At 38.2% G+C, this 26323-nt stretch overlaps 1 protein-coding gene across 3 annotated transcripts; it reads right to left on the bottom strand.

Moving 5' to 3' along the window:
* On the bottom strand, positions 1-26322 carry LOC122651460 (putative clathrin assembly protein At2g01600). 3 transcript variants are annotated; one of them, XM_043844851.1, is made up of 18 exons: positions 26311-26322; positions 21483-21484; positions 20965-20973; positions 19563-19724; positions 19317-19392; positions 19099-19196; positions 14682-14820; positions 14256-14383; positions 11949-12041; positions 11822-11872; positions 10263-10328; positions 10096-10161; positions 9653-9733; positions 9482-9562; positions 9044-9223; positions 8871-8946; positions 8635-8756; positions 1-611 (listed from the first exon to the last, which is right to left on the bottom strand). In XM_043844851.1, the coding sequence occupies exons 4-18, from the start codon at positions 19647-19649 to the stop codon at positions 246-248; spliced, it is 1710 nt and encodes a 569-aa protein (XP_043700786.1). In that variant the 5' UTR covers positions 19650-19724; positions 20965-20973; positions 21483-21484; positions 26311-26322; the 3' UTR covers positions 1-245. The 3 variants fall into 3 exon arrangements, with proteins under 3 accessions (XP_043700786.1, XP_043700785.1, XP_043700787.1); XM_043844850.1 differs by having other exon boundaries at positions 19317-19386; positions 19557-19724; XM_043844852.1 differs by lacking the exons at positions 20965-20973; positions 21483-21484; positions 26311-26322 and adding an exon at positions 19775-19793 and having other exon boundaries at positions 19317-19386; positions 19557-19693.
* Position 26323: the final 1 nt, after the last annotated feature.

Below are 26323 nucleotides of genomic sequence, written 5' to 3' on the forward strand. Positions count from 1 at the left end.
TTTGGACAAGGAAAGAATGATCTAAATTGCAAGTACACTTTACACTAACTTGGTGACACTGTAATGAATTATATTAACATCTAAAAATCTTACACATCCTGTATATTCCAAATGCGACTCCGTCTTCCGTCTTCTGCCCGCTACTCAAACCAACATACGGCTCAGGCTGCACACTGACATTGATTAAATACAGAAAGCTCTGCATAGGTGCCGGTAGATTACAGTGTATGTATCTCATACTACAGCTATAACAGGCCAGTGGTCCCAAAAGGATTATTACTCTGCGGGTGAAGAGCCGGGTTCACAGGAAAGGCCCCGAAGCCTGCATCACCAAATGGATTTGATGGGCCCATAATCAGATGCTGATGTTGCTGCTGCTGCTGCTGCTGATGATGAAAGGTGGGCTGATATTGTGCAAAGGGATTTGGCTGTTGCTGAGCCATTGCTGCCATTTGAACGGCTGGTGGGGGAGGAATGCTGTTTGAAAAAGAAAATGGATCCTGTACTTCGAAAGGATTTGGAGCTGGCACTCCATAAGCAGGTTGCCGAGCAGCTCTATATGCACCTTCATCATACAAGCTGTTGAGAGTGAGTGTATCCAATCCACCAGCCTGCCATGCATTAAAACCAAGGGGGAACAAAGATCTTTAACACCTAACTCAATGATATTTAAATAATGAGGGTGCCCTACGTGCAGCAGTAAACCAAGACAATATTACTCCCGAGAAAGGTCTGACTTGCATTCAGAAGTTCCCCGGTCTATACATACCATGTACCCTTACTGGTCTGCACATGATGTCTGCTATGTGGTAGATTGGATGGAGCTGAAATTTTGTGGACAGGTAAGACCCCAAGTTCTCCTGCTCACATGTCAAGTTTCAACCCAAGTGGAGTTTTCCAAGTGGCAGAACAATACAGAGAAAATTTTGGGACTACAAAGGGTGCATGGAGGACTTGGGGTCCCAGGACATACATGGGAGGGTAAATGATTGTATTTCAAGCTGAAAATTGGTAAAAATCCAGATCCTTTCTTAAATATCCAATGGTCAGAATTTCTACATCACATTCCATGTGGCACAAATAGCTATGCAATGTGCAGACCAGTTGCATGATCTGTGCAGATCAGGGAACCTTTCACCTTCAATAAATTGAAAAATCTCCAAAGAAATTAATTAATCAATCTGAGTTTCAAAATAATGCAGGTATTACTCCCCCTTCCAAACAAAAATTAAAAAGATAAAAATCTCAAATGATGTACTTTCTATTAAATATTTACTTTTCATCCAGGTGACAGCTTTTAGACAACCCCTATTTTCATCAGCAATCAAAGGAAAATTATATATGATGTAAATTAAACAGGGAGAGCACCCGAACATGCATATCGCACATTGTACGAAGTCACAGAACCAAGTAAAGATTGAAACAATGAACCTGGAAGCTCATAAAATGTCCAACCCATATCAAGTAATAGAACATTCCTAGCACCCATTGATACGCACAAAAGTTATTTCATGCACAAGCACCAGATGCTTGATAGCAAGATATGGAATGAACATGGACAGACCCATATCATCAATTCATGAAAGACCAAAAAGGAATATTATCAGAGCCAGGAGCTGCAAAAGTATGATGGAGTGGAATGGCTTCTATCAGAAAAACCAGGAAAAGACAAAGGATGAACAGAGTGGTGGAACAAGATTCATGTCCCCAACCACAAACTGTTGGGAAAATTCTAAGTTGAGGACCTGAGGTGCTGTTATCCCACTCGAGTAAGCTACACAAATCCTGCCACACATGAAGAAGAAGAGGCCAAAACACTGTTCACGTTACTGTTCACGTGAACAGTAGCACAACCCATATTTTCCTTGAGTGGAGATATTTTTTAGAATATTTTGTGGGCCCATCAAGTGGAGAAAGATTCTATCCTAATGCTGTCCTAGTTTAGATTCTATTTTCAGTTTTAGAAAGTATATTAGGTAGTTTCTAATTTCAGTTTGCTTCAATTTTTCTTTCCATGCTTGTTGAGAAGGTTGATTCTATAAAGCCTTGGGCCATCTTTGGTATAGTTTTTATTTTTGATTTTTGCCTTAAAAAACGTTTTTGGTTGCGTTTGGTATTGTTTATGGAGCCTGTTTCTACTTAAAAAAGATTGAAAAAAATCAAAAACCAAAAATAGATCGAAAGCCGTTTATGGCTTTTGGCCAAAAATCACTTTTGACCATTTATTCGGGGACTTTAATGAGCACGTGCTCATAGGTCTCAAAATAGAAGGGTAAGAACGTCATTTCCTTGTTTAATTAGAAATGACCCTCTTCTTCTTTCTTCATCTTCTTCTTCTTCTGCAGTACAAACGAATCCCTGACCTCATTCATAAACTGAGAAGATTCAGGTATTTCAAGAAACAAATGAAACCCATGAACTGCGTTTGGATACTCTATCGGCTTCACTTCTTTCCCAGATCTCTTAAGCCACTTATAGAACTCTCTCTGCCTATCCTGCAACGGATCAAATCCTCCCACCACCACCACTGTCTCCGGATACTCCATTCCACTTATATCCACCGCCCTCGGCCCCGTCGCGTTCACCACTTCATGGTCTCTGTTTTCTCCTTCAGGCAAGAACGCCTTCCACAACCAATCTGTCATAGCCAACGACACGATGGGCATCTTCTTCAATCTGATCTCAAGAACTACTACTGCTCCCGATAATTAACTCTACGGATCAGAATTCAGAAGTGTAACAAAAATGCAGAATTTAGTTTAGAATCTATTAATTGCCTCCTCCCTTTCTCAAAAAGGATCTCTCATCAATGAAACCATCAACCTAATCGGACCTGTTTGGCTGATAGAGAGGTGGAAGGAAAAGAGGGCCTGAAATTCTCAAAACATCTTTACAACACTTTACAAAAATCAGCGCAATAACGCCCAGAAACAAATTTTCAAAGTTACAATTCCAATCCCCAAAACCAAAAAATTATTGGGGCATGGAAGGAAAAAATGAAGAAAAATCCAAAACAAGACACAAAAAAACTCCAAAAAGAAAAAGGAAACAAAAAAAGCTTTGTTTGGTTAGCGTCAGCGGTTCACTATGAATTTCTGGAGAAAGAGGAGAACAGATTCAACAATGTTAATGAAGATTCTCTTCTTGACCTTATTACCTCACCGCCGAAGAAGGATTGTATCGATATTTGCCCGATCACCCTCACCTGCCGTAATTCAGCCTTTCTGGCTCTGCATGCGGCATGGTGGGCCAGATTCCCCTGGCACTGTTGCCGACAAGAAAGCACCGTGAGAGGTCAGCATTTGCCGGAAAACCGTCGAGTTTCTGTTGGTCGAGGAACTTGAGAGTGTCGTTGACAATAAAAATGAGATCTTGGGTGGAAATGAACAGTTCTAATTCAATTTTGATTTGCAAAAACCTTTCAGATCTGGATCTTAGGGGATTAAATCGCATATGGATGAGTGATCTAAACCTAAAATCCCAAAATGAAATAAGGAAAATGTTAGAATAATCTACACCAGAATACCGTGGGGGTATTCTGGTCCTGGTCCTTTTGGGGTATTTTTTATGTTATTTAATGTGGTAAGTTTATATTGGCTGTGTGGTTTAGTCCCACATCGCCTAGCTTACTTTATTTTGTAACTTCCCCTCTATTATAAATAGAGGGGCCTTTCTATCATTAATACAAGCTATTCCATTATTTTATTCCCTCTCTCTGACCCACGGTTCAATCAACATGGTATCAAAGCTGGTCTGATCTAGGTTAGAGAGAAGAAAAAAACCCTATTTCTCCCTACTTCTCCTCCATCGATCTCTCTTCTTCTTCTCCCTTTCTCAGTTTTCTCCTTCTCCTGTTCTTCTTCTTCTCAGCCTATAAAGGGGCAGCACTCATGAGGTAAACTAAGAATATCGATGACTTAGTTGCTGCCCCCCCTTTCCTTTCTATCTTTTTATTAAAAAATCTGCTTGAACCCTACTGGAGCCACATCTGCGATTTGGAGTTCCCCCCTTTCTTTGGAGATCAGATCTCTATTACCTAATGAAAACTGATCCTCCAATTTTGGAGCACCCTATGCAGCCTTTTCCAGCCCTATTCTACCCTATTCCAAAACCTAGCTTCCCTTTTTTCTTTCTCTCCATCTTTTATTAAGTTTTCCAGCCATAATCCCCAAATCGATCTCACCTTGTCAGGGTTTTTTTCAAAACCCTGACTCTAATCGATTTTGGGGCTTCCCTTGTCAGATGCAACTAATTTTTCAGGGATAATTTCCGACTACTACCAGCCTTAATCGACCTCAGTTTGGCCACTATCTGATGGCTGGATTTGTACCTACAGCAAAACCTTCTCAACCTGCTATTTTTGGTTACCTGTTAAAACCCTGACTCAAATCGACATTAGGGTTACAGGTTTCTGTTTTTGCTCCCTTTTGGAGGGATGCTTACTCCACCTACAAGGATCACTCGACCTCAGTTTTAGGCTCTTTCCAAGTGTTTGAAGACCCCTAACCCCAATCGATCCTTCTTTTCAGGGTTTTTTCAAAACCCTGACAAATATCGATTTTAGGGTTAGGGTTAATTGCTACTATTGGAGTTTTTTGGGAGGTGTTTCTACCATCAAGAAGGACATTCTACTTCAACTATTCCTGACTTGACGAAGGTCTATTGCACATGATAGCTACTGCCCTATTTTTCTGCAATTTTTTTGTGTTTCTCCCACGTGAAGATCAAGTCTCAATTACCAAGGAGATTGGTTATTCTAACTGGAGATCCATTCCAGCAGTGGTGGTCAGCATCTATTACCAGAAGACATCACCTTTGACAAGTCATCATCACTTTGTTGAAGCCCCCTTCCCTACAATCAATCTTCCCTTTCAGGGTTTTTTACAAAACCCTGACTATAATCGATCTAAGGTTAGGGTAGTCCACTATTGCTGATTTTTTAGGAGAGTTTTATAAAAATCAGAGGAGTATTCAGCCCCTATTTCAGCATCATTCATCAGTTCTTTTTGGGAAAATTCAGGTTCATTCTTATGGCTCGGTTTCTCCAATTATCAACCTGTTTTTCTTGTTCCTATATGGCTGGCTGCTTCAACTGCCTATGGATTTGTCTGGTTATTTATCTTATATTTGCTGGTTATTTTGAGCTTCACTACCTACCTGGCTGGTGTTATTGATTGGCTTCGACTGGTTGATGTGTTACTGCTGCCTTCGTGTGGAATACTGCTGCCCTATAATTGTGACTGAGTTTCCTATTATTGTAGATCGAATTTCTTTCGTTATGGAAGACTCGAATCTACTACCCTGGAGATCAGCTTATTTGGGACTACAACAGTGTGTTCCATGGTTATTGGCTGCACCTACGAACCTATTCAGTTACATGGAGCTTTTCTGGTTCATATCCGGCTCATTTTGGAGCTTGAATCCTAGCATTGTTACTACTTCAGATCTGATCCAATTTGTTGTTGTAGCTTCTTCAATGCATTACTGTCCAGATATCTTCGTTAGTACTGTTTAGCATGTAGGACTTTAGACATTGGAATTTTTGCACACTTGTTCCTCCTTGTTTGAAGATTGCTCAAGCCTTGAAGAATGGAGCATTTCCTTACTTCAAATCAGATCTGTATACTTCTCAGAATTGAATATTGGAGTTAGGAGTTTCTCCCATGCAGGGGTTTCCATCAAAAGTGTTTGTTTGATCGATGGAAGATGGTTGGAACTTTATATGTTGCATAATTTACTCCTACTTCATTATCCCACTGCTGTTTTTCCTTCACCAACTCCCAAAACATCCCTTTGGCATTCTCCATAACCACCTTGGAAGTTAATGGTATTCTCTTCTTTACCATTTCTTCTTTTTTCCATTCCACTTGGCAGCCATTGAAAAATTCTGGAATGTTGTGTTTTGCCCTTTCTCTTACATCATCTCTCTTATGTCCACGTGCACTACACGTGAGGGGGGGATTATATACAGTATACCTGCAGCCATTGCAGAGAGCAGAACATGCAGGGACACTTGGTGCAAAACATAGAAGGTCAGAGGTTTCACCATTGCCAATGGGTATCTACTTTGTAATTGGGTTAAAGTTTGTCATAAGGGGGAGGTTGGCCTTAAAGTTTTGAAGATGTTTGGTTATTGCCTGCCCATATGAGATCCTACTTTTTGGTTTTTTTTTTCCCCTGCTTGATCTTTACTGCTGCTTGACTCATTTGACGGCTACCCTAGTTACTTATCTTCAAGGTTATAATTCAGAGATTCATTATTGGACAAAGATTGGTGAGAGATGTCTTTTTTGCTGATAAAGTCTGTCCAAGTTTGAAGGTCTATTTTTTTCAAGTTCTTGAAGGTCAATTTGGGAACTGCATTCATTTTGGAACTGAATTCTACTACAACTTCTTTTTTCCCATTTTATTCAAGTTGGGCATTAGTACCTTGTATGCATCAACTTGAGGGGGAGTGTTAGCATTGTTATGAAGAGAGTTTTTTTTCTTTAGTCCAAGCTGGATCTTCTTTCTTTAGTATTTGTATAATCCAGCTTGAGGGGGAGTGTTAGAATAATGTACACCAGAATACCCCAGTCCTTTTGGGGTATTTTTTTATGTTATTTAATGTGTTAAGTTTATATTGGCTGTGTGGTTTAGTCCCACATCGCCTAGCTTACTTTATTTTGTAACTTCCCCTCTATTATAAATAGAGGGGCCTTTCTATCATTAATACAAGCTATTCCATTATTTTATTCCCTCTCTTTGACCCACGGTTCAACCAACAGAAAATCCAAAGAGATTGATACCCAACAACTCGGTTCTGGGTTTATGTTTTGGGAAGGAAGATGGATAAAGGTGGCATCTCTCCACCACCCACTTCAAAAAACTATTATGCACATAGGTATGCCAAACATATTTCTTTGTCTACAATCTATTCGGTGCAGTGGTTACCAAATGATTTTTATGTTTTGACCAAAAATGGTTTTCACAAATGATTTTTGTTAAATTAGCAAAAATCAAAAATAAAAAGCATACCAAAGAGAGCCTTAGTAGTTGCTATTTTCAATTAGTTTCTATTTTCATGTTGCAAGATTTAATTTCTAGTTTTCAGTCAAGTTAGTTTCTTGAGGAGCAAGTATAAGCCCTCTATTTATTGTAAAGGCTTTTAGAAGCCTCAGAATGATTTTATGAGTTGAATGAAAAGTTTGTTAATGCAAAGATTCTCTTGTCCCTTATGAGTGACATGAAGGGCCATTAGGAGCCTGGCTGAGAGAGCCTAATCCCTTTATCCCCCTACCTTCTATTTTCTCTACCCTTACAATTGACCCTTGTGCTGCTGCTGTTCTCTGCTGCTCAATACAATTGCTGTGAAGACTCCTTGAAGGCCTGAATCAATCTCCAATCACCTCAAGGACTGCTGCTGCGACATACAACCCAGAGGAGGCCTGGACAACCTTGCGGCCCTGCTGTTCTGCTCTATTTCTCCAGCAAACTTCAAGCCTCAATTTCTCTGCAACCTGAACTCAGTTTCAGCAGCGGTTTGGAGGGTTGAATCACACAACCAGGAGCTCCACTCGATCCATTGTTTGAAGACCCAGTTTCCACTGTTTTGCAAGATCTGCTACAACCTTCTAATTTTGACTCTATCTCATATCTCAGTTGTTAGCCGTCAGAATAGGCTAAGATTTGGACCACAGATCCTCCACAACTCCTCCTTCACTCGATCCCATTCTAGTGAAGTTCTGCTGGCTGATTTGGTTTTATTTCTCTAAGTTACATTCTGATTTTATTGCTATTTTGATGTTCTGCTGCAACCTATCATCGATCCTATTGTAGAGTGGTTCTTATTTGAATCCCTTCTACATTACTGTCTGATAGATAAGTACCATATAGCAGATTCTTTTCTTTTTTAATGTTGTTTTTCAGTAACTAAAGAGACTACTATGGGAAAGAAAAGGGAACTTTCATAACAGATAACATGAGATACCTATCCCAAAAAAAAAAAAAAGAAAGACGAAGAAGAAGATAACATTAGATAAGAAGCCCAGGCCTAAGGAACAAGAACTCACTGAATGTTTTCTGTTTCCTCCTGCCCCCTCCTCCCCAGCCAAGAATTATCACAAAAGACACCATATTTTGATAGGAGTCGCGGAAAAAAAAAAGGGGGGGAGGAGGTGAGTTTATTCAGCAGGGCAGTCTGGAAAAATATTGCCACTACAACTGGGGCCATACATCACAGAAGTCATCCTTAACTCATAATTATTTGTTTTTCCACTGTATCCATCTAAATCTCTAACTTGCAACAGGTTGCTCTGTACCAATACGTACACTAGCAATATAGGCAAAGCAATAACATATATTCAAAAGAGAAAGAGGGCCACAATTTGACTAGAGGTAGCAGCTAGTCCAACAGAAACAGGAAAGAAAAAGGCATGCGACATCTAAGCTCTCTTCCTGAGTTATTTATGACTTTCTCTCAGCCATAGTTTGCTGCCAACTTCATTCATGTTAGTTTCTAAGTAAATCAACATCAATGCAAAGTATTATCATGGAAGCAAAAAGTATCTTTGTTTTTTCTATTTTCGCCAGTATTACTGTGCCAGACATGAGTCACAAATGAGAAAAGAACAAATAAAAAGCAGATAGACCCACCAATTGTCTATCATTAACTGTAGATAAATTGCTGCTTGGAGTAGTAACCAGTGCAAGCTCCCATCCAGTAGGATCCAGATCCATTGCTTGAACAGAACCAGAATGATATGATGCAGTATCATCTGAAAACATGGGTTGTTTTTTTTTAAATAAACACATAAAAAGTAGAAAATAATCACACAAAAAAGGATTTTTTTTGACACCCGGCAGGAGGGAGATCAGTAGGCATATCTTACTAGATGGAACAATGGCTAAAGCCAATGCATTGCTTTCCTCTATCGCAGATGCATCAGGAATTGTAGCATTTAATCCCTGCAGATAAGAAGACAAGTGAGGTAATTTATACCAAATTACAGTTGATTCAATAATCAAAAACAAAAGATAATGTAGTTCTCAAGTCGAGATTTACCAGAAGATCTCCAGTGTCGAGGCTATTAGGTGGAGGAGTAACTTCAGGAGTAATCTCAGTAGGTGCAGCAGCAACCTCAACTGAAGGAAGTGGCTTTGGTTCCTCCACTGGAGGTATTGCATCATCAGGAGAAGGAGCTTCTTCTGGTTTGTAAGTTAGAAGTAATCTCTCTGGAAATTCCTGAACCACCATGGGCAGATGTTAGTTCTACAGCATACATCTTCATACACAAGTCTAAGGCATTTGACTAGCATATCAATAATTGATCAGTGTAACAGAAAAATTCCTAATACACAAATGATCTAAATTTAAGTTTTTCTCCTTTTGATCTTAACAATATATACTGTTCAACATTTAGAAGTATAAATCATGCATGGTACTTCAATCCCTTCTTTTATTAATGAACATCTCATCATGCATATTGAATAGCATACTAACCAATTGCTCAGTTGAAATCGAAACCATACGAGGTGCTTCTTTTATGTATTCTTCCATGGTTGCGAGAAATGACTGTGGAGGCTGTACATGGAGAGAATAATATTAACTTGGCATCAATTCAAACTATAATTAAAAAGGGGGGGGGGAAATTAAAGTCAACTAGAACCTCACCTCTCTCAAAACAGGAAACTGAAAATTTCTCGCAAGTTCCAATCCTCTGCACACTTCGTAGAAATCAGAAAGGCCTCCAGTCTGCAATTGAAATCTAAACTTCCTTAGTAAAATAACATAAAAAGCAAAAACTTATTCAATAACCATTCTTGACCATAGAGCAAGGTTTCAAGCATCAGAATTGGATCAGGCATATCAGCCAACAACAATTTAACAATATTGCAGCAACTGTGAGGTTTCAGCCAAAGCTCAGCTAGGATTGGGCAGTGTCGACTGATCTGTATTAGGACAGGCGGATTCCAATCTGGTCTCCGATACAGAGTTTTAAATTCTTGCTCTTAGATTCACAACAGAAACCCAAAATATAACTTACATTAACCAAGCAGATTAATCATAAATATTTGTTTTGAAGAAAATTTCATGAAATGCATACGTAATGTTACCTGCTGGCCAGCTCGTTTATAGATTTCCAGGGCTTTCATGGCTTCATGTCTTGGCATCTCAAAAAACTACAGGAAAACAAAAATCAATGATGTGATAGAAAATGAAGACACAATTGGTATTGTTAGGACATGTAGGCAACTCTCACATAAATAATAATATCATTTACCTTATCAATAAGATTGATGATACCATCATTAATGGCACAATAGAGTTTAAAACTCTCTTTGAGTACCTGAAAAATGAGATTAAATTATTAGAATGACAAGATGTAAATGCATGTAGAACAATATCAACTAGAACCTCACAGATGAACAGGATCTGAGTTAATTTTCTAGAGACGAAGCCCCAACAGTGCAGGATATGAGGTAGGAAGTAGAACGGGAAATTCCCCTTTTTAATTTAAGCAACTGGTGTCACTATTAATTCCTTTATTATAAGAAATATATATATATATATATATATATATATATATACATATATAGCGAGAGAGAGAGAGGTAGCATGATTTAAATTACAGTAAATGATCATGTGGTTGCACTGACTATATGCTTTTTGAGGAAATAAAATTCCAGGGAAGAATTCATTTTTTCCCAAAATAAGAACAATGTTTATAAGCCAACCTATAGATCAACCCAAAATAGGCCAAGATCAATCCAGTCAAACATCAGGCAGAACTAGATTGACCTGATGATATGCGCATATGCAAGAATAGCAATTGACTACGTAAGAATACAACTATGAGAGAGAAGGTGTCCCTATTGGCTAAAAAAAAAACCATTAAAAACTAAAAAGGTATACAAAATTTATAAAGTGGCATCAGGGTTTCCCAAAGATGAGTAAAACTGAGAAACAAAACTGAAAGGTACCCAGGAAAAAGTCTAAAACCCAAGCTGACCATTCAACATGAAAGAATAGCAAGAGGTAGCTGTAATTTTCAATTTCACCAAAAAGCAAGTCCTAGGAGTAAATGAAATCATTGCACTTGAAAACCAGTGACATCACAGCCCAAAAAATGTCTCGACACATTAGTCACTTCTCGGCTTGTGTGCCTGCATGCATTTTCTTTTTTACTTTTAGCTTCTACTAGTAACAAGAAAAGCTACGAGAAAGTCGTTGAGGTGGCATGGCCATGTTTCAATGGAGGCCTTTGGACGCTTCAGTTCGGAGGAGTGACCTGATTCAGATTGAAGATACTAAAAGAGCTAAGGGCAGGCCTAAAATGACCCTAGGAGAAGTGGTGAGGTAAGACATGCGCAGTTTAGATCTTGTCCCTAGTATGACGTCAAATAGAGCTGATTGGAGGGCAAGGATCCGTGTAGCCAATCCGAGTTAGTTTGTATAAGACAGATTTGTAGTTGCGGTTGTTGTGTTTCTTTTCTTTTACTTTTTTTGTTTAACATTCTGTCTTCGCAAGGATCCGTGTAGCCGACCCCATTTAGTTGGGTTACGGCTGAGTTGTTTTTGTGGTGTTGTACTATTATTCCCATTTTTAATGTTGCACATTGAATCTAACTGGATTGCAGGCACAAAGCCGTGCACTGTTTTTACACGATAACCTACCTTGTGTCAATCAAGTCATTTTAAAACTAAAATTTATTTCTTTTTTCTAGTTATCATAATTTGGGGAAAGTATCAGCTATTACTTCTGCACTTCATTAATTATTCATACAGAATAAAATAGGAATCTCAAAATTGTCATGGAAACAAAGAGTAAACAAGACATACCAGTGCCAGGGCATATTGTATTACGTAATTTCCAACAGCAGCTCCTTCTGGCTGTAAAGTCAAAAGAAGTTAAGGTCAATCCTTCACATGTCCACACACACACAGACACACTTGTTGCATAAATTACCCGGCATCCAATAAGACGGTACAGCAGCTGTTGCAAAGCTGGCAACTGCTCCAACAATTCTTCACTGTCAAGATCCCTGGTTCTACTGTGACCCTGATTATACAAGGACGTAATAATAAAAACAATATCAGAGATCCAGAATGGTGAAAAGCTAGCAAGTTGACAAACTTGACAACATGGTTTTGACAACATGGTTTTAGCTTACCCTATTAATGTGACAGAACACCAAGGGGAAAGGAAGGAGATAATTTTTTATTTTTTTTTATTTTTTTTTTGGGAGGGGGGGGGATTTTTCAGGAAGGAAAATTGAAGATGCTCCAAAATACAAAATATGCTGGACTGATATCCAAAACAGCCCATAAGATGGAGAAGCATGAGTCACGGGATAGTCGTACAAAAGAATCAGCTCCATGGAACCCCAAAAGCTCAACATAACAGTGAACCCACAGTATATTAATTACAGTCTCAGTCTCAAGTATAGCAAAGTTTATTTGGGTTCTTCTCAGCCCCTTAACTCCAACCCTCCTAAGGCTCCGCCCAACACCTTCACGTTGGGATTTTACAAAAGGATTGAAGAGTAACAAACACTTCCCAACTTCCACGCATTCCTTCAGAAAGGGGTGACAATATTTTCTTGGAAACCAAATCCTTTGAAAAATAGGGTTTCAAGTTATAACTATTCCATTAACCATTTCAAAATTAGAAGAGATCAACAGTTCATTACCCAGGACCAGCTGACAGCCTTAACATTCCAGGAAACATGTGGATCTCTCTGCAAAGTTTGGCTGCAGCATCACCTTCTAGCTGCAGTCAGGGTTTCCTCTTCTTTTTTTCCCCCTGCTGGTGCATTACTATAGTTCAACTACTGTTTATAGTTGTCTTTGGTGCTATTCCTCTCACACTATGCTGTGCTAATAAAGATAGATGTTCAAACTATTAGATCTTATGATCAATTTAAACACATCATTTAGTAGGGAATAAACTAAGAATAATTCTTCATTTCTTGAGTAGTACCGTCACTGATTGTACAAAACCAGATCGGGTGTTAAGCCATCCATATGATTTGATCAGATACCATTGATTTGATTGGAAACTTTGGGATTTGAATCTGCAGCAAGTGACAAATAAGACCCTAGGCACTATCACTTGGATAGTATTTGCTTATGTCACATACTGATTCTTCAAGACTGGTTCTGTGATATGCATCACATTGAACTTGTTTGATCCTTAACTTCTCCATCGATCAATTGGAGCTGTTGCTATCATATTGTCAGAAGTTAATAAGTTAGCCAATCATTCCTCAAGTTTCAGTGTTTCAAATTAATTTGGATCATTACTGGATTTTCTACAAATTTAACTGAGGATTGATCCTACAGAAGCCAACCATAATTCAGCAGAACAGACTAATTTTGGCAGTGAATGACCATTCTGAACCAATTGGAGTAATATTAGAGTGGGTTGAATTGCAGTTAGGCCTAGATTATTAATTTACGGAAAAAGGTCCACAAAGCTGGCAGATTTGAAAGTTCCCCTTCCATTCATTTTTTATTTATTTTTTCCATTAAATTCTCTCTCCCCATCCTCTTTCCCCACTATTGACGGCTACAATGGGTTCAGCTTGGGGATTCCTTGCCAAGCTGCCAGCTTGGTGATTCCCCCCCCCCCCCCTAACCCTTACTTTATTTATCTTGATTTCAACTGGCCCTCACGGAGACAAGAGCTTCACGGTTTTACCTGCTGGGTCAAAGGGGGAGAACCCTGCAGTTTAGACAAGCTTTACATTTCATTATGTATTTTTAGTATATGCTTTATGCTTTGTTCCCTTTCCAGCCTTTTTAATTCTTCTATTGGAATCCTGAAGGAGGTGAAGTGGTGGAACTCTTTTGTCTAATCAGAAGTGGAAGGGGAGAGCTAATATTAAATTGAGCCTTGAAAGGATGGTGAAGGGGATGGAATGGCTGGTTGAAACTTCAGCTATTGACAAGAATTTATTTTATTTTGGAATTCTGAATCAGATGGGCTAGCTCCCAGGGAGTCAGTGTGTGAGGACAGCCACTTAATCACTAAAGATGAGTCTCCTTCAATTTCACTGTCAAAATTTCCAGCCCCTAATCTATTGCTGTTTTTCCTTACTTTCCTTTATTCTTTTTCTTGCTGACAAATCTTTTACCCTCTTTTTCTTTCCAAATTAGTTATATTAGACACATAGCCTGAAGACAACAATACATGAAGATGTACCTTCTCCTCCCCTTGTTTACAAAAAGGACCATATGCACATATCGAAAACAAAAATATATAAAGAAATACCTTCTCCTGCCCTTGGGTAGGTCTTGCGAGAGGCTCAGCTTCAATATCATACTTCAAGACCCTAAAACATTCCAGTCTTTCCTCCAAGAATAGTCCATAAGTACGAACCCATGCAGAGCAATCCCAAGCTGTAAAGAAAGATAAAAAATAAAAAAGTAAGTTTTTGTGTTCTCAATGTCAGCAAAAGAAGAGCGGCAGTAATTTACATAGCACCAGCCATCAAGGAGGCAATGGTCAAATATACATTTGGGCTGTATTTTTTTCAACAAACAGGTTTGGATGTCAACTTGATTCCAACCTAATCATGGATGGCTGGACTACACCATGCCATGTTATTTTTAAATCATTGTCCACACACCAAAAAAAAAGAAGTTTGTTCACAATGATAGAGTTTAACAGTTAAGAGCAGGGTTTGAATAGACTAACCTATTGGGCTTGAATCATCTTTGAAATTGGATAACTGGAGAATTCGCCCTCTCTGTGAAAAATTTAGAAGCTCTTCACGGAAACTAGGGTCACCCTCCCTCACCAATCTATGTATAACTATTAATGTCTTTAATGCCACCTGTGAAGTACCATCAAGATAGAAAACATTACAAAGAACTGAAAAGCTCCAGAAACAATAACGCGGGGGGAGGGGAGATATTACAAACAAAACACCACCACCACCACCAACCCCCCCCCCCAAAAAAAAAAACTTTCTGAACTAGTAATCTTAGGGATGCAAACAGATAGTCAAAAATCCGTATTCGACCTGTGTTCGTATTCGTTTAAGAGAATTCATATTCGAAAAATCACTATCCGGAAATTTTCCGAATCCGTTCGAAAACTAATCGGATACGAATATGGTTATCCTAGTTTCCGACCGATTATAATCCAATTCGTTTAACTATCCGAGGGTAATAAAATATCCAAAACATATATCCATATCTGTCTAGCCGATTAAGTTTTATAATTTTGTAAGTTAAGTAATATGATTCATTTTTTGAGTTTTCCATTGGTTTATATATATTGATTGATATATATGTCATACATGGTAACATGAATCGCATATCCATTAAAAAAACAAAAAATAAATAAAAGTAAAAAACATGCCATACATGGTAACATGAATTGCCTGACACATATCCATTAAATCCATTAAAAAATAATAATAATAAAACGTTAAAAGACAAACTCAAAACTCAAAAGACGAAAGCAATTGGAAAGGTGAAAGGACGAAAAGTTTTGAAGTCGACAAGAAACCCTAACCTCATCGACAAGACGAGAAACCCTAACCCTCATCGAAGACAACCTTAACCCTTTCGCCCACTGTGACAGTGCATCTACAACCTCAGGCGACTCCAAGTCTCCAACAGCGGCGAGTGGCGATTCTGGTGGCTGCAGCTCAGGCAACCCCGACGACTGCATGTTTCTTCATACTCTAGTGACAAGTATCCTGCGATCTTATTGTTACTCTTATTTCTTCCTTGGACTCTGGTTTTCTTCTCTTCATCCTTCAACTATGGTTTTATCTTTTTTTGTTTTTTAATTTCTTATTCTCATTCTTCTTTCTTCGATTCTGGTTTTCTCTTCTTCTTTCCTGAAATTCTGTTCTTTACTATTTTTTTCTTCTTCCTGCAACTTTGTTTTTCTTTTTATTCTTCTTCATGCTACTCAGGTTTCTATCACAGACAAAACCAATAGTAAAAACAAGACTTCCCAAAAAGGACAGCAAAAAAATTTAAAAAAAAAAATCTGAGCTCCATCGTCTTCTTCTCCTCTCACTCACTCCCTGACCTGTTTCTCTCTCACTCACTCCCTGTCTCTGTTTTTTCAGCAATCGGATAGAAAGCATTCGGATATTTGGTATCCGTTTGTTAAACGAATCGAATCGGATAATATCCGAAATCCATTTAAAAAATCAAATTCGAATTTGACACTACTTATACATATCCGGGCAGATAAACAGATCGAATTCGGATAACAGCTTGGTAAACGAATTCAAATTTAGATAGTGCCCAATTCGATTCGAATTCAATCTGTTTACATCCCTAAGTAATCTACAATAAAAGACTTTCTTCATGAAGTTCTACAAGGAAGAATCTACTGTAATAGATCAACACTAATTTACTAAGTTTTTACATTTGATTTTATTTTGAAGAACATAAAACATAGCCTCAAGATCTTTCATCGCAACAGGCTGACAAGTGCCAATGTTCACAAGTATTCACCAATTCTATGAGAAATAACAGATATCACCATCATTAAAATAGTAATCATTCTAATTCCTATCGTTCCCAATATATTTTCTTTACCAGCTACTCTTATTCAATTTCCACTACTCTCCAGCCACTGAAACATCATTGTTATCTGAGACAAACTGCATTTTGACTGGTAACTACTGGGGAGGGAAAGTAATGAAGGCATTGCAGCAGAGGAACATGGACCAGTCCATAGCAGGATTGACAAAAGTGGTGGAATATTTATTTTAGTGTAGGAGTCAAAGGCAAACAAAGGAAAATGTAGAAAGGAAAAAAATTGAAATAAATGCAACACCAAAGGGGGGAAATTGTGAAATAAATGCAAAACCCCAGTAAGTTTCTTGTTCAGCACATCTAGATCTCCTCACCAGAAAAAGAATGGAAGAATGCTCGGGTGAAATTGAAACACTATATGCAACAATGTTGTCTATCAAAATTTTCAGATATGACCAAAGAACATACAAAAGGAAAACCATGAATGATCTTATTCAAGCCATCTAATGTATCATCTAGCATAGAACGATATTGTTTTTGAGTCAGAATGCAGTCTGAACCCTTACTTCCATTGGCTATGGAGAACTTAGTTCATTTAGGGTGTTTTTTCCCCTGATACAGTTCATTTAGGTTCAAGATGTCAGAATTATGAAATATGGACATGATATGAGTCAGGTAACTAAGGCTTGTCCAAACTTTGGGTTGATAATGCAGGACCAGTTTGGTTCGATTTGGGTTTGATCTGGTTCGGTTCAAACTATGGATGACGATGGTTCTGATCTCATTATTCTAGAAACCATGTACTGTGGAGCTGTTTGGAGACTTTTTTTAACCCTTACAGTTATAGGTTTCCTAAATTTCAGAAACCTTATCAGCTCATAGCTCGTGGGGCCCAGTTTGAAGAGTGTTTACAGCTTGTGGCTTCAAGGATTCCAGAATTTCTAGAATCTTGTCTTTTCTATATCATGGGTGGTACCTTAAGAAACTTATTTCCTTCCATTTTATTGTTAGAACAGAATCTGTTACATAAAAAACTCATAAACGTGGAAAGGAATCAAACAAAATCAAAAGAGTGCAGCAGTCAGTTTTTATTTCAGTTTAGAACTTTTTTGGGTGGTACCTTAAGAAGTTTATTTCCTTCTATTTTATTGTTAGAGCAGAATCTGTTACATAAAAAACTTATACACGTGGAAAGGAATCAAACAAAATCAAAAGAGTCCAGCTGTCAGTTTTTATTTCAGTTTAGAACCTTTTTTTTTCCGCCTGCGCAAAAGCGGAGGTTATTGAGTGAAGATAGAACACCTCCCAATAGGTAGAGTAAGTGCCCTATTGGCTATGGGTCAGGAACGGGAATAAGGCTCTAGTTCGACTAGCAGCTTTCACGTGGCGAGAGGGAGAAAGAAATAGCAAGTACTACTCTTTCTCTTTGAACAAATCCAAAGTTCGACAGGGAGACTGATTTGAACCAAAATCCTTGGATCGCCCATGTGTCTATGAAGAGGAGCTTTTAAGCTAAGCCACTTTTCTTCTATTTTCATCTTCTATTTTTAGCATTATAAAATGATAATAAAGGCTTACAGCCACCACCATATGATTCTCTTTCACACCCCCCCCCCCACATTTCTGAAATTCTGTTCTCTCTCTCCTCTCAATCTCCTATCTTTCTTTCTCTCTCTTATGCCCATCACTAGCAGATCCAGATCCTTCAATCAATATGCATCACTTCACCCCTCTGAGAAACTGGTACTGGATTTCTGTTGCATTGCAGTACAGAATCATAAGGGAATATCATCAGGAGATTTAGTTTCAGTTAAATGTTACTCCTTATTATTCATCTTCGGTTGGGCAAAAGTTTAAGAGAATGTAAAGGGCTTGTTTTAGAAAGGACTTTTGAACCACAATCAGTATTGTTAACTCAAAAGAACTGAAAGCAACACGCTGTTGCAAGGAGTAATTCTACAGAGTTACTGTACATTGGGCTGTGTAAACATCACTGTAGAGGATTCAGATCACTAGAAGTGCTCTAAGCAAGAGTCCAGCTCCATGAAGCTTAAATCTGGAAGTGATTAGATTTGAAATTTAACACAAGACGGTGTCTATAATTGAAGTTTGTGGCAGCACAATATTTCAAGTTATAACAAAAACTTCTTAGAAGGAGGAGGAAATGAGAGAATATATGGAAAATATATGCCAGCACCCAGCAGAGAGCAGCTAACAAAACTGCTGAAGAGAATAGCATCAATTACACAAGGACAACAATATTAAAAGAAACTGCAGAAGGAGTTAAACAGAAAGAGTGTCACTCATCTTCCAGATTTTTGAAAACCCCATCAGTCCCGTATATTTTAACAAACTTTTAAACCCCCACCCGTGAACATGTTTTGCCTTCTATCTATCTATCTTCGCTTTTTCACGTTTTCAATTGGGATTCTGCTAATGTTCCAAATGATCAATTAAGATATCTGATATTGTTCTTTGGGCATGTCCTGTTGTGCTTGTGCCCCCAACTCCCAATTACTCTTAACCCAGAAATCAGAACTCCAAAACCAACAAACCAAAAGGGAATAGCAACTATCCCGATTTCTCCAGAATGGGAGAAAGCATACCGTCCAATTGTGAGTCTTAGCCAATCGCCTGGAAAGAGCATGAATACAGTAAACAACATCCGCTCGCGGCCGAATCACTGAGGTAGCAGGCAAGATTTCTGAAAGCAGAATCAAAATTAACAAAATTTACCCCCTAAAAATAGAAAACCCTACTCAAAATAGACTTAAAACCAACGAACCCAACAAAATCTGATTGAATTGGATAAATAAACACTCACTTCTGATATGTCTCTCCTTGGGAGGGCATTCGACGTGATTTGTTGCCTTCACGATCGCAACATCCACGTCCTTCAATAAGAAATTTTTGAAATCGTATTAAAAAAAAATAACAACCATTATTAATCAGTCAAACCGGAGATGCATCAAACAAAAAACAACTAAATTCATTCGAGATTTCGTTAAAGAAGATCTTTTTTTTATATCTTCAAATAAGTGGAGGAAATATAAGCAAAACCTACACTAAAATCGCTGTTAACTTTGGCAAGGCCGACTTTGGTGCTGTCTTTGAGAGCACCATAAGCCTTTCTCCAAGATGTCTGAAGCGTCGCCATGTGTCACTCTGACCAGAAATTCTTGCTTCTTCTCTCCGTCGCCGCTGCGATCTCTCTCTCTCTCTCTCTCGCTCGCTCGCTCAACGGATGGTAGATCAAGCAATCGTTGATTCTTTGTTGGTTGCCTCTCTCTCTCTCTCTCTCTCTCTCTCTCTCCCTCCTTCTTCTTGCTCGCTCGCTGTCGCACTCTGCTTTCCAGCACAAGAGCTGTTGGGCGGGCCCTCACTTTGGTTAAAATATTCGGTACAGTATTTGCCCAGTGGTTGTTATGATCTATAATCTTTGATTTGTATTACCAAAAAAAAAAATTCGTTAATTTGTCAAGCCAAGTTACGGTCTATAAAACGATTGACCATCGATCACTTGTTTTTGTTTTTTATTTGGATCTACTATCCTAATTTACAGATAGAATGTAGAAGTCATACCAGTTGGATGATGTTTACCATTTAACAGATTGGATGGTTACAACTTACAACTAAAGACCACCAAAAGAAGGAAAATTATCTCTTGCAATTTTCTTTCCGGTACAGTTCTCTAGTGTCTTTAATAAGAGAGGGTGGATTCCATATGGGCAATGTGTTTAAAATAGAAATAAGATGATCATTTCTACCCTCTATGAAAGGAATTGCAGAAACTGTACCAACCAAGAAACCGCAGAGAATAAACATCCACCAAAAGAACCCACTAACTCGAGGTTTAATTTCTACATTACCACTCCTTAGGGGTATGATGCCAATTGGTCACATGTTGAATTTCAAATTGAAATTAAATATAAATTTCTTATATGAAAATATAAAATATAGTTCTTTGAAATTTATTTGAAAAAGTCAATTCTATTTGTTGGTTGTTGAACAAAGAACTATTCAAGAAAAAAAACTATTCATAATTTGTTTGAGAAAATCAATATTATTTGTTGATTGTTGAAAAACGATCTATTCAAATAACAAAAGAAAAAACTATTCAGGGATCATAATATTGACGGATAACAAATTAGATATCTAACCTATCTAGAAACTTCCACATCCAAAAGTTTTAGATTTTCTATTATTTGCTGTGTGGTGTGGTGTGGTGTGGTGTGGGGGGCGAAAGGGGTTACTTGATGCGCAGAGAAGACACGTCACTCTTTGCTTCTACAAAAATTAACATAATAATAATAATAAAGGCTGAGATTACAATGTGGGCCCATTTATTATAGGAAATATATCGCGGTGGGCAGATGCCACGCGTCTTATAATATAGAGAATGGGGGACAATTATGATAGGTTTGCTACTTTGCTTTGGATTTAATTTAGTTTATTGCAATTACCAAAAAAACAAGAGTGGACTATACTTTAGTAAAAATGTCTCTCACTCTCAGAGAACCTTATTAGGAAATATTTTGGGTATTCCTGAAATGCAGTCTAACTCTTCTTATTTAGGAACTTCTATATTTCTGTTACGATCTAAAATTAGACAATTTGATTCTCTTGTTAATCGTATTTCAAATAGATTTCTACTTGGAAAGCTAACCATCTTTCTTATGCAGGGCATGGAGTTTTGATTAAATTTGTTCTTAGTTCGACGCCTGCTTACTTAATGAGTTGTTTTTATTTTCCTAAATCTGTTTGCTTGAAGATTGATTTGATTTGCTATCATTTTTGGGTGGGAGGTTCTGGTTCGAATAAGAAAAGTTCTATCATCCCTTGGAAAACTATGAGCTCTCCTACTTATGTTGGTGGTTTACGGTTTCGATCGGTGCGAACTCAAAATCTGGCTCTGCTCCTTAAGCTTGGTTGGCGGTTATTGACTGATCACCACTCTATTTGGGCCCATGTTCTAAAGGCTAAGTACTACTCCTTCTCTTCCTTATTTGACCCCAAAATCCGAACCAAAAAAGGTTCTTGGGGATGTAATAGTATCACTAAGATCATCCCAGCTCTCCAATCATTTAGTTTTCGTAGAATTGGGAATGGGGCAGACACTTTCTTTTGGTCTGATCCTTGGGTCCCTTCGGTCCTAGGTTTTACTATTTCACCTGCTGCCTCACAAAGGACCTTCCCTGAAAAGGTGTCTCTCTTTCTTTTGAACTTGAATTGGGATAAGGATCGGCTTCAGATTGTTTCTCCATCTGTTCTGCCCAACATCCTTCGCATGCAGTGCTCGGATTCCCCTGACTCTTGGTGGTGCACGTTGGCTAGGGATGGTCGATTTAGCACCAAACGTGCTACTAAGTTTATTACTTCTTTAGATATTGTTGATTTCTCTTCTATCGCTTGGTGGAAATTTTTTTGGAAGCTTAAGATTTTGCCTAAGTTTAAACTTTTCTTCTGGCGTGTATTACATGCAGGGCTTCCGGTTAAGAATTTTATTTCGAAATGGACTCAGATCGATTCCACTTGTGCTCTCTGTGGCACTTGTAATGAGACCCTCTGGCATGTTCTGCTATCTTGTGAATGGGTTAAGCATATCTGGGTAGCTGGTCCTTTGGGTCTGAGAACTGAATTCATTTCATTTTCTTCTCTCAGACATTTTTGCATCTCTACTTTGTTGGACCGAAAGCTGGACAAGTGTTCTTAGTCTGGTTTTTTTCTATTTTTATTATTTCATGTTATGTTATTTGGCAGGTTCGTAATGATATTCTTTTTAACAATGTTCGCCCCAACCCTAGGAAGACAATTTGTAGAATAAACCAGTGGTTGAGGGACCTAAAAATTTTTCCTCCCTCCTCTAAACTTAATGATGTTTCTTTATCTATCACCAATATGGATAGTTCTACTGTCTCTCTCTAACTGTCATTTACCCGTGTTGGATTTTCCTGTGTTGCTTTGTGCAGGGATTGGCTCCACCAGGGTAGGTAAGCCGGGTTGGGTCTTTGCTTTTTTGACTAATGGCAAACTTCGCTATCTATCTGCTGATCGAAGTAAAAATTCACATTTTTTGGAACCTGAGCTCACTGGGATTCTCAACGGACTTGATTTTGCTTCCTTGAGAGGGTTGAAGCTGAAAGAAGTTTGGTGCTCAAATTCTTTGCTACCTGGACTTCTTCCAACTCCATCCCTTTCGTCCTGGCCCCTAGAAGTCCTAGATTATCTCTTGAAGATTTCTTCTAAATCTTCTGATATCTCTTTTAAGACCTTTTCTAACCTGGCTTTTGTAAATAAGTTAAATGTTTTTATGATTCTGCTACTAATATCCCGTGCTGTGTAGATGGTTTGTAATTTTCCTTTTCTTTAATGAAAGTTTCTTTTCCCATTAAAAAAAAAAAAAAAAAAATTAGTTTATTGCTAGTTTTGCTACTGCCTTGTGGGTCTTAGCTAACATGAATGGACAATGGAGGCTGATTAGTTGACAACTTATAATATAAGTATAAAAAAGGATGGAACGTAAAAGAGATATTGTTTTTTTTTTTGGTAAAAAAAGATCTCTACTTGGTGGTGTTTCGTACACTGTCTCACAGGGCACTGTGAGATGATGGTTTTACCCCTGGGTATCTGTTCATCCATTGGCTTAGACACTTGTATAGAAACCATGCAACCAAGTAAAGATCTCTTGCCTTTTTTTTTCAAATAGAAAGAATGTGTACTGGGCACACCACAGACCCCACAGTGACGGGAGTCTCATGCATTGGGTATGCCTTTTTTTTTAAAGAGCGTGTCTCTATTTGAGGTAGTTAAACTTTATTAATAATTGTTATATTTCGGCATCACATCTGACTTCTTAGAGTGTGATATTGAAACGGAAGGATCCTAAAATTGTTTGTAACAACAAAACAAGAAGAGAAGAGTAGGTTACCAACTCTAGAAGCAGAATGTGAGCGCATGCAATTGATCCGGATTAGCTAATCCGGTCTTGATCAAATCATAGGAAATTTTGCAGGCTTATCCATACTGATATGGGCCGATACTGATCTGATCCAAACCAATATTGGATCGATATGGACCGTTACAAGCCAATACTAGGACGTTCCAAAGTTCTACAGACCAATATTGGGCCCCTGTGGCTTCGAAAAAATGATGTTTTCAAGCCTTTACAGGTTGATCCCAACTGATAAGGGCTGATCTGGATTGGTATCAGCAGAGACTGATACTATCCTGGAAACCAATTCCTGAAATGATGAGAGAGAGAGAGAGAGAGAGCAACTCAACCTTATCCCAACTAAATGCAGTCCGCATTATTCTAATTAAATGGGATCAGCTACATTGATCATTGCCATCCAATCAATTCTATTTGGGGTCACAATAGAGCTGTCATAACTTTAAAAAAAAATTAATCTTTTGCTCACAATAGTTTGTCATCATCCTTATATGGTATAAAAGAGACCAAATCCTTTTACCAAAAAAAAAGAAAAAGAGACCAAATCCTTTTTACATATAAGATAGAACATCATAAATTATGTTGATATTTGACTATCCAAAATTGCCTTAGGCCCCTTTTGTTTAGAGGAGAAGATGGGGTAGGATTGTTGGGAAGATGGAACATAAATGTTGGTGGGGTTTTATTGGGGTGGAAATGTTGAGGTAAAGTTACTTTTCCCATGAACAGTAACCAAAGTCTGACTTTGGATAGCATAAGGATTGGATTTTGAAATATCACATCAGCAAACAAAGCAATTAATGATGTTCCCTGAGCTTTTGTAAATTCACCACCCAAATTAACCAAACAAGGTAGGGATGGGAGATGTGCCACATCAGCATTTTCTCACCCTACCTAAGTCCCCCCTAAACAAATGGGACCTTATTGCACAAAGGTTCGAGGCAAGGGTACTTAAATTGTGATACATGGTTAAGTGGCGACCTTAGTTGTCAACTGAAGAGAGTAGCTACATATGAATCAAGCTAATTCTTGTGTTACCCTTTTTAATGTCAGCTAGCACTAATTATTATTATTTTTTCACTTCACTTCCCTTTCCTTCCCTTCAATTTCTCTTGCAACCAAACCAACCCATAGTGTCCATTAATGTGAATGAATGTATAAGGGAAAAACTTCTCCATGACACCAGAGTGTACTTTTCCTCTCACATAAGTGTTTTTTATTACTTTCTCTCTCCTACTCAAAATATGTTGCCCCAATATCTATGATACATTTTCAAGACAACGATTGGTGTGGCATGCAGATTCTTCTCCACACAGACATCGTGGGGAACCCTCTCCTAAACTAACAATTCTCTAACCAAAAACACAATTTTGCAAACGATTACTTCCACTTTCCCCCCTCTTTTCCTCTTGCTTGTTCCACATCAAAATAACGTTTGATAAGCTTTGTAGCCTTTAAGATGAAATATTTCATATAAAACTATAAAAAAAGAAAGTTTCCAGTTCGGGAGTGTAACTCCCACACCTATACCCTTGTGTCTGTCTCTCTCCTCCTCTCTGTAAAATGAACTCCCTGCCTCACATAGATTGAACCAAAATGGGGGGATGCTGATAAGGTCTCGTACAAGCATAGGAGCCATGCTCTCAGACAGAAAACATTTCCCTATATATTTATTTAGGGTCTGTCTGGTTGCAAGTAAAAGGAAGAGAAGGGAAGTAAAAAAGAAAAATGTTAAGGAGTCCCAAGCTGAATGGAACTGGCAAGCATACACAATGCAAGCTCAACTTTATAAAGGCTACCCTCAAACCCACTGATTTCAATCTCTCTATGGTGAAGGTGGAGACACAATGTCCTTGTTTTACCTCTCTCGTTCCCTTCCCCCAACACGGTATAATAGATGAAGCTCAAATCTATGCAAGGAGGGAGCTGATACTAGAAGGGAATTGAAGCAAAATAGTCAGAGGCTTTCTTCACAACGTTCAACATTCAATACTAATTGCTTGAGGTGGGTGAGAATGAGTGCCAACCGCTCCCCACTTATTCCCTCATTCCTAAACAAGAGAATTAAAAACATTGAAATCAGGAGGCTGCTTCAAGAACAAATACTTCACAGAGGATGCAGTTTCTTGAGCAAAAAATGGAGGAAGATCATATAGACCCTATTTATAACAATCTTTAGAAAAGAAGCTTAATTTGAATAAGTTGAATTTTAAGCACTAAACCCTCTTAGCAATAGCATATTGAATCCACTCAACAATGTCACAAGCAAACTCAAAACCCTAATAGTAGTAAACCCTAAATCTCAAGATTTAATTAACTCATCCTACAAATCTCATGCATTCCATCTCTATCATCTTCCTCCCTCTTTCACCCATGCTTATAGGATAGAAGCCAAAGAATTTACCTCCATTTTTTTCACAGCTATTCATGTTTGCAAAAACAAAGTCAAGGTAAGAGATATTTTTTACCTATATAGTCCATAGGCATCTGCATCAGCTGCAGCTTCTATCAATGCAAACAATGATAGGATGGAAAGAAGAATATCATCTGCAATCGACCAACGTGATCCTTCTCCTCCATGTCTTCAAAACAGTCGTCCCTAAAGGCCCAACGACTAGAAATATAGAAGGGTTTTGCCAATTTGAAAAATTAGAATTATCAATAGTCAGTAGTAGAGTCTCCAATAAATAGGAGGATTCTTGCAGGAAATTTATCCCAACATGATACCTCCTACAGAGGTCTTGCAGGGTATAAAACCAATGCATCCATCAATGTCTGTATTTCAACTGCAGTGCCACCAAAGCACGAGGGCCAGGCAAACTTCTTGATGCAGAACAACACACTCAAAGTCGTCGTGTGTAAGGAGAACAAGCAACCAAGCA

This window comes from Telopea speciosissima, chromosome 2, assembly GCF_018873765.1.
Source record: "Telopea speciosissima isolate NSW1024214 ecotype Mountain lineage chromosome 2, Tspe_v1, whole genome shotgun sequence".
Taxonomy (NCBI): domain Eukaryota; kingdom Viridiplantae; phylum Streptophyta; class Magnoliopsida; order Proteales; family Proteaceae; genus Telopea; species Telopea speciosissima.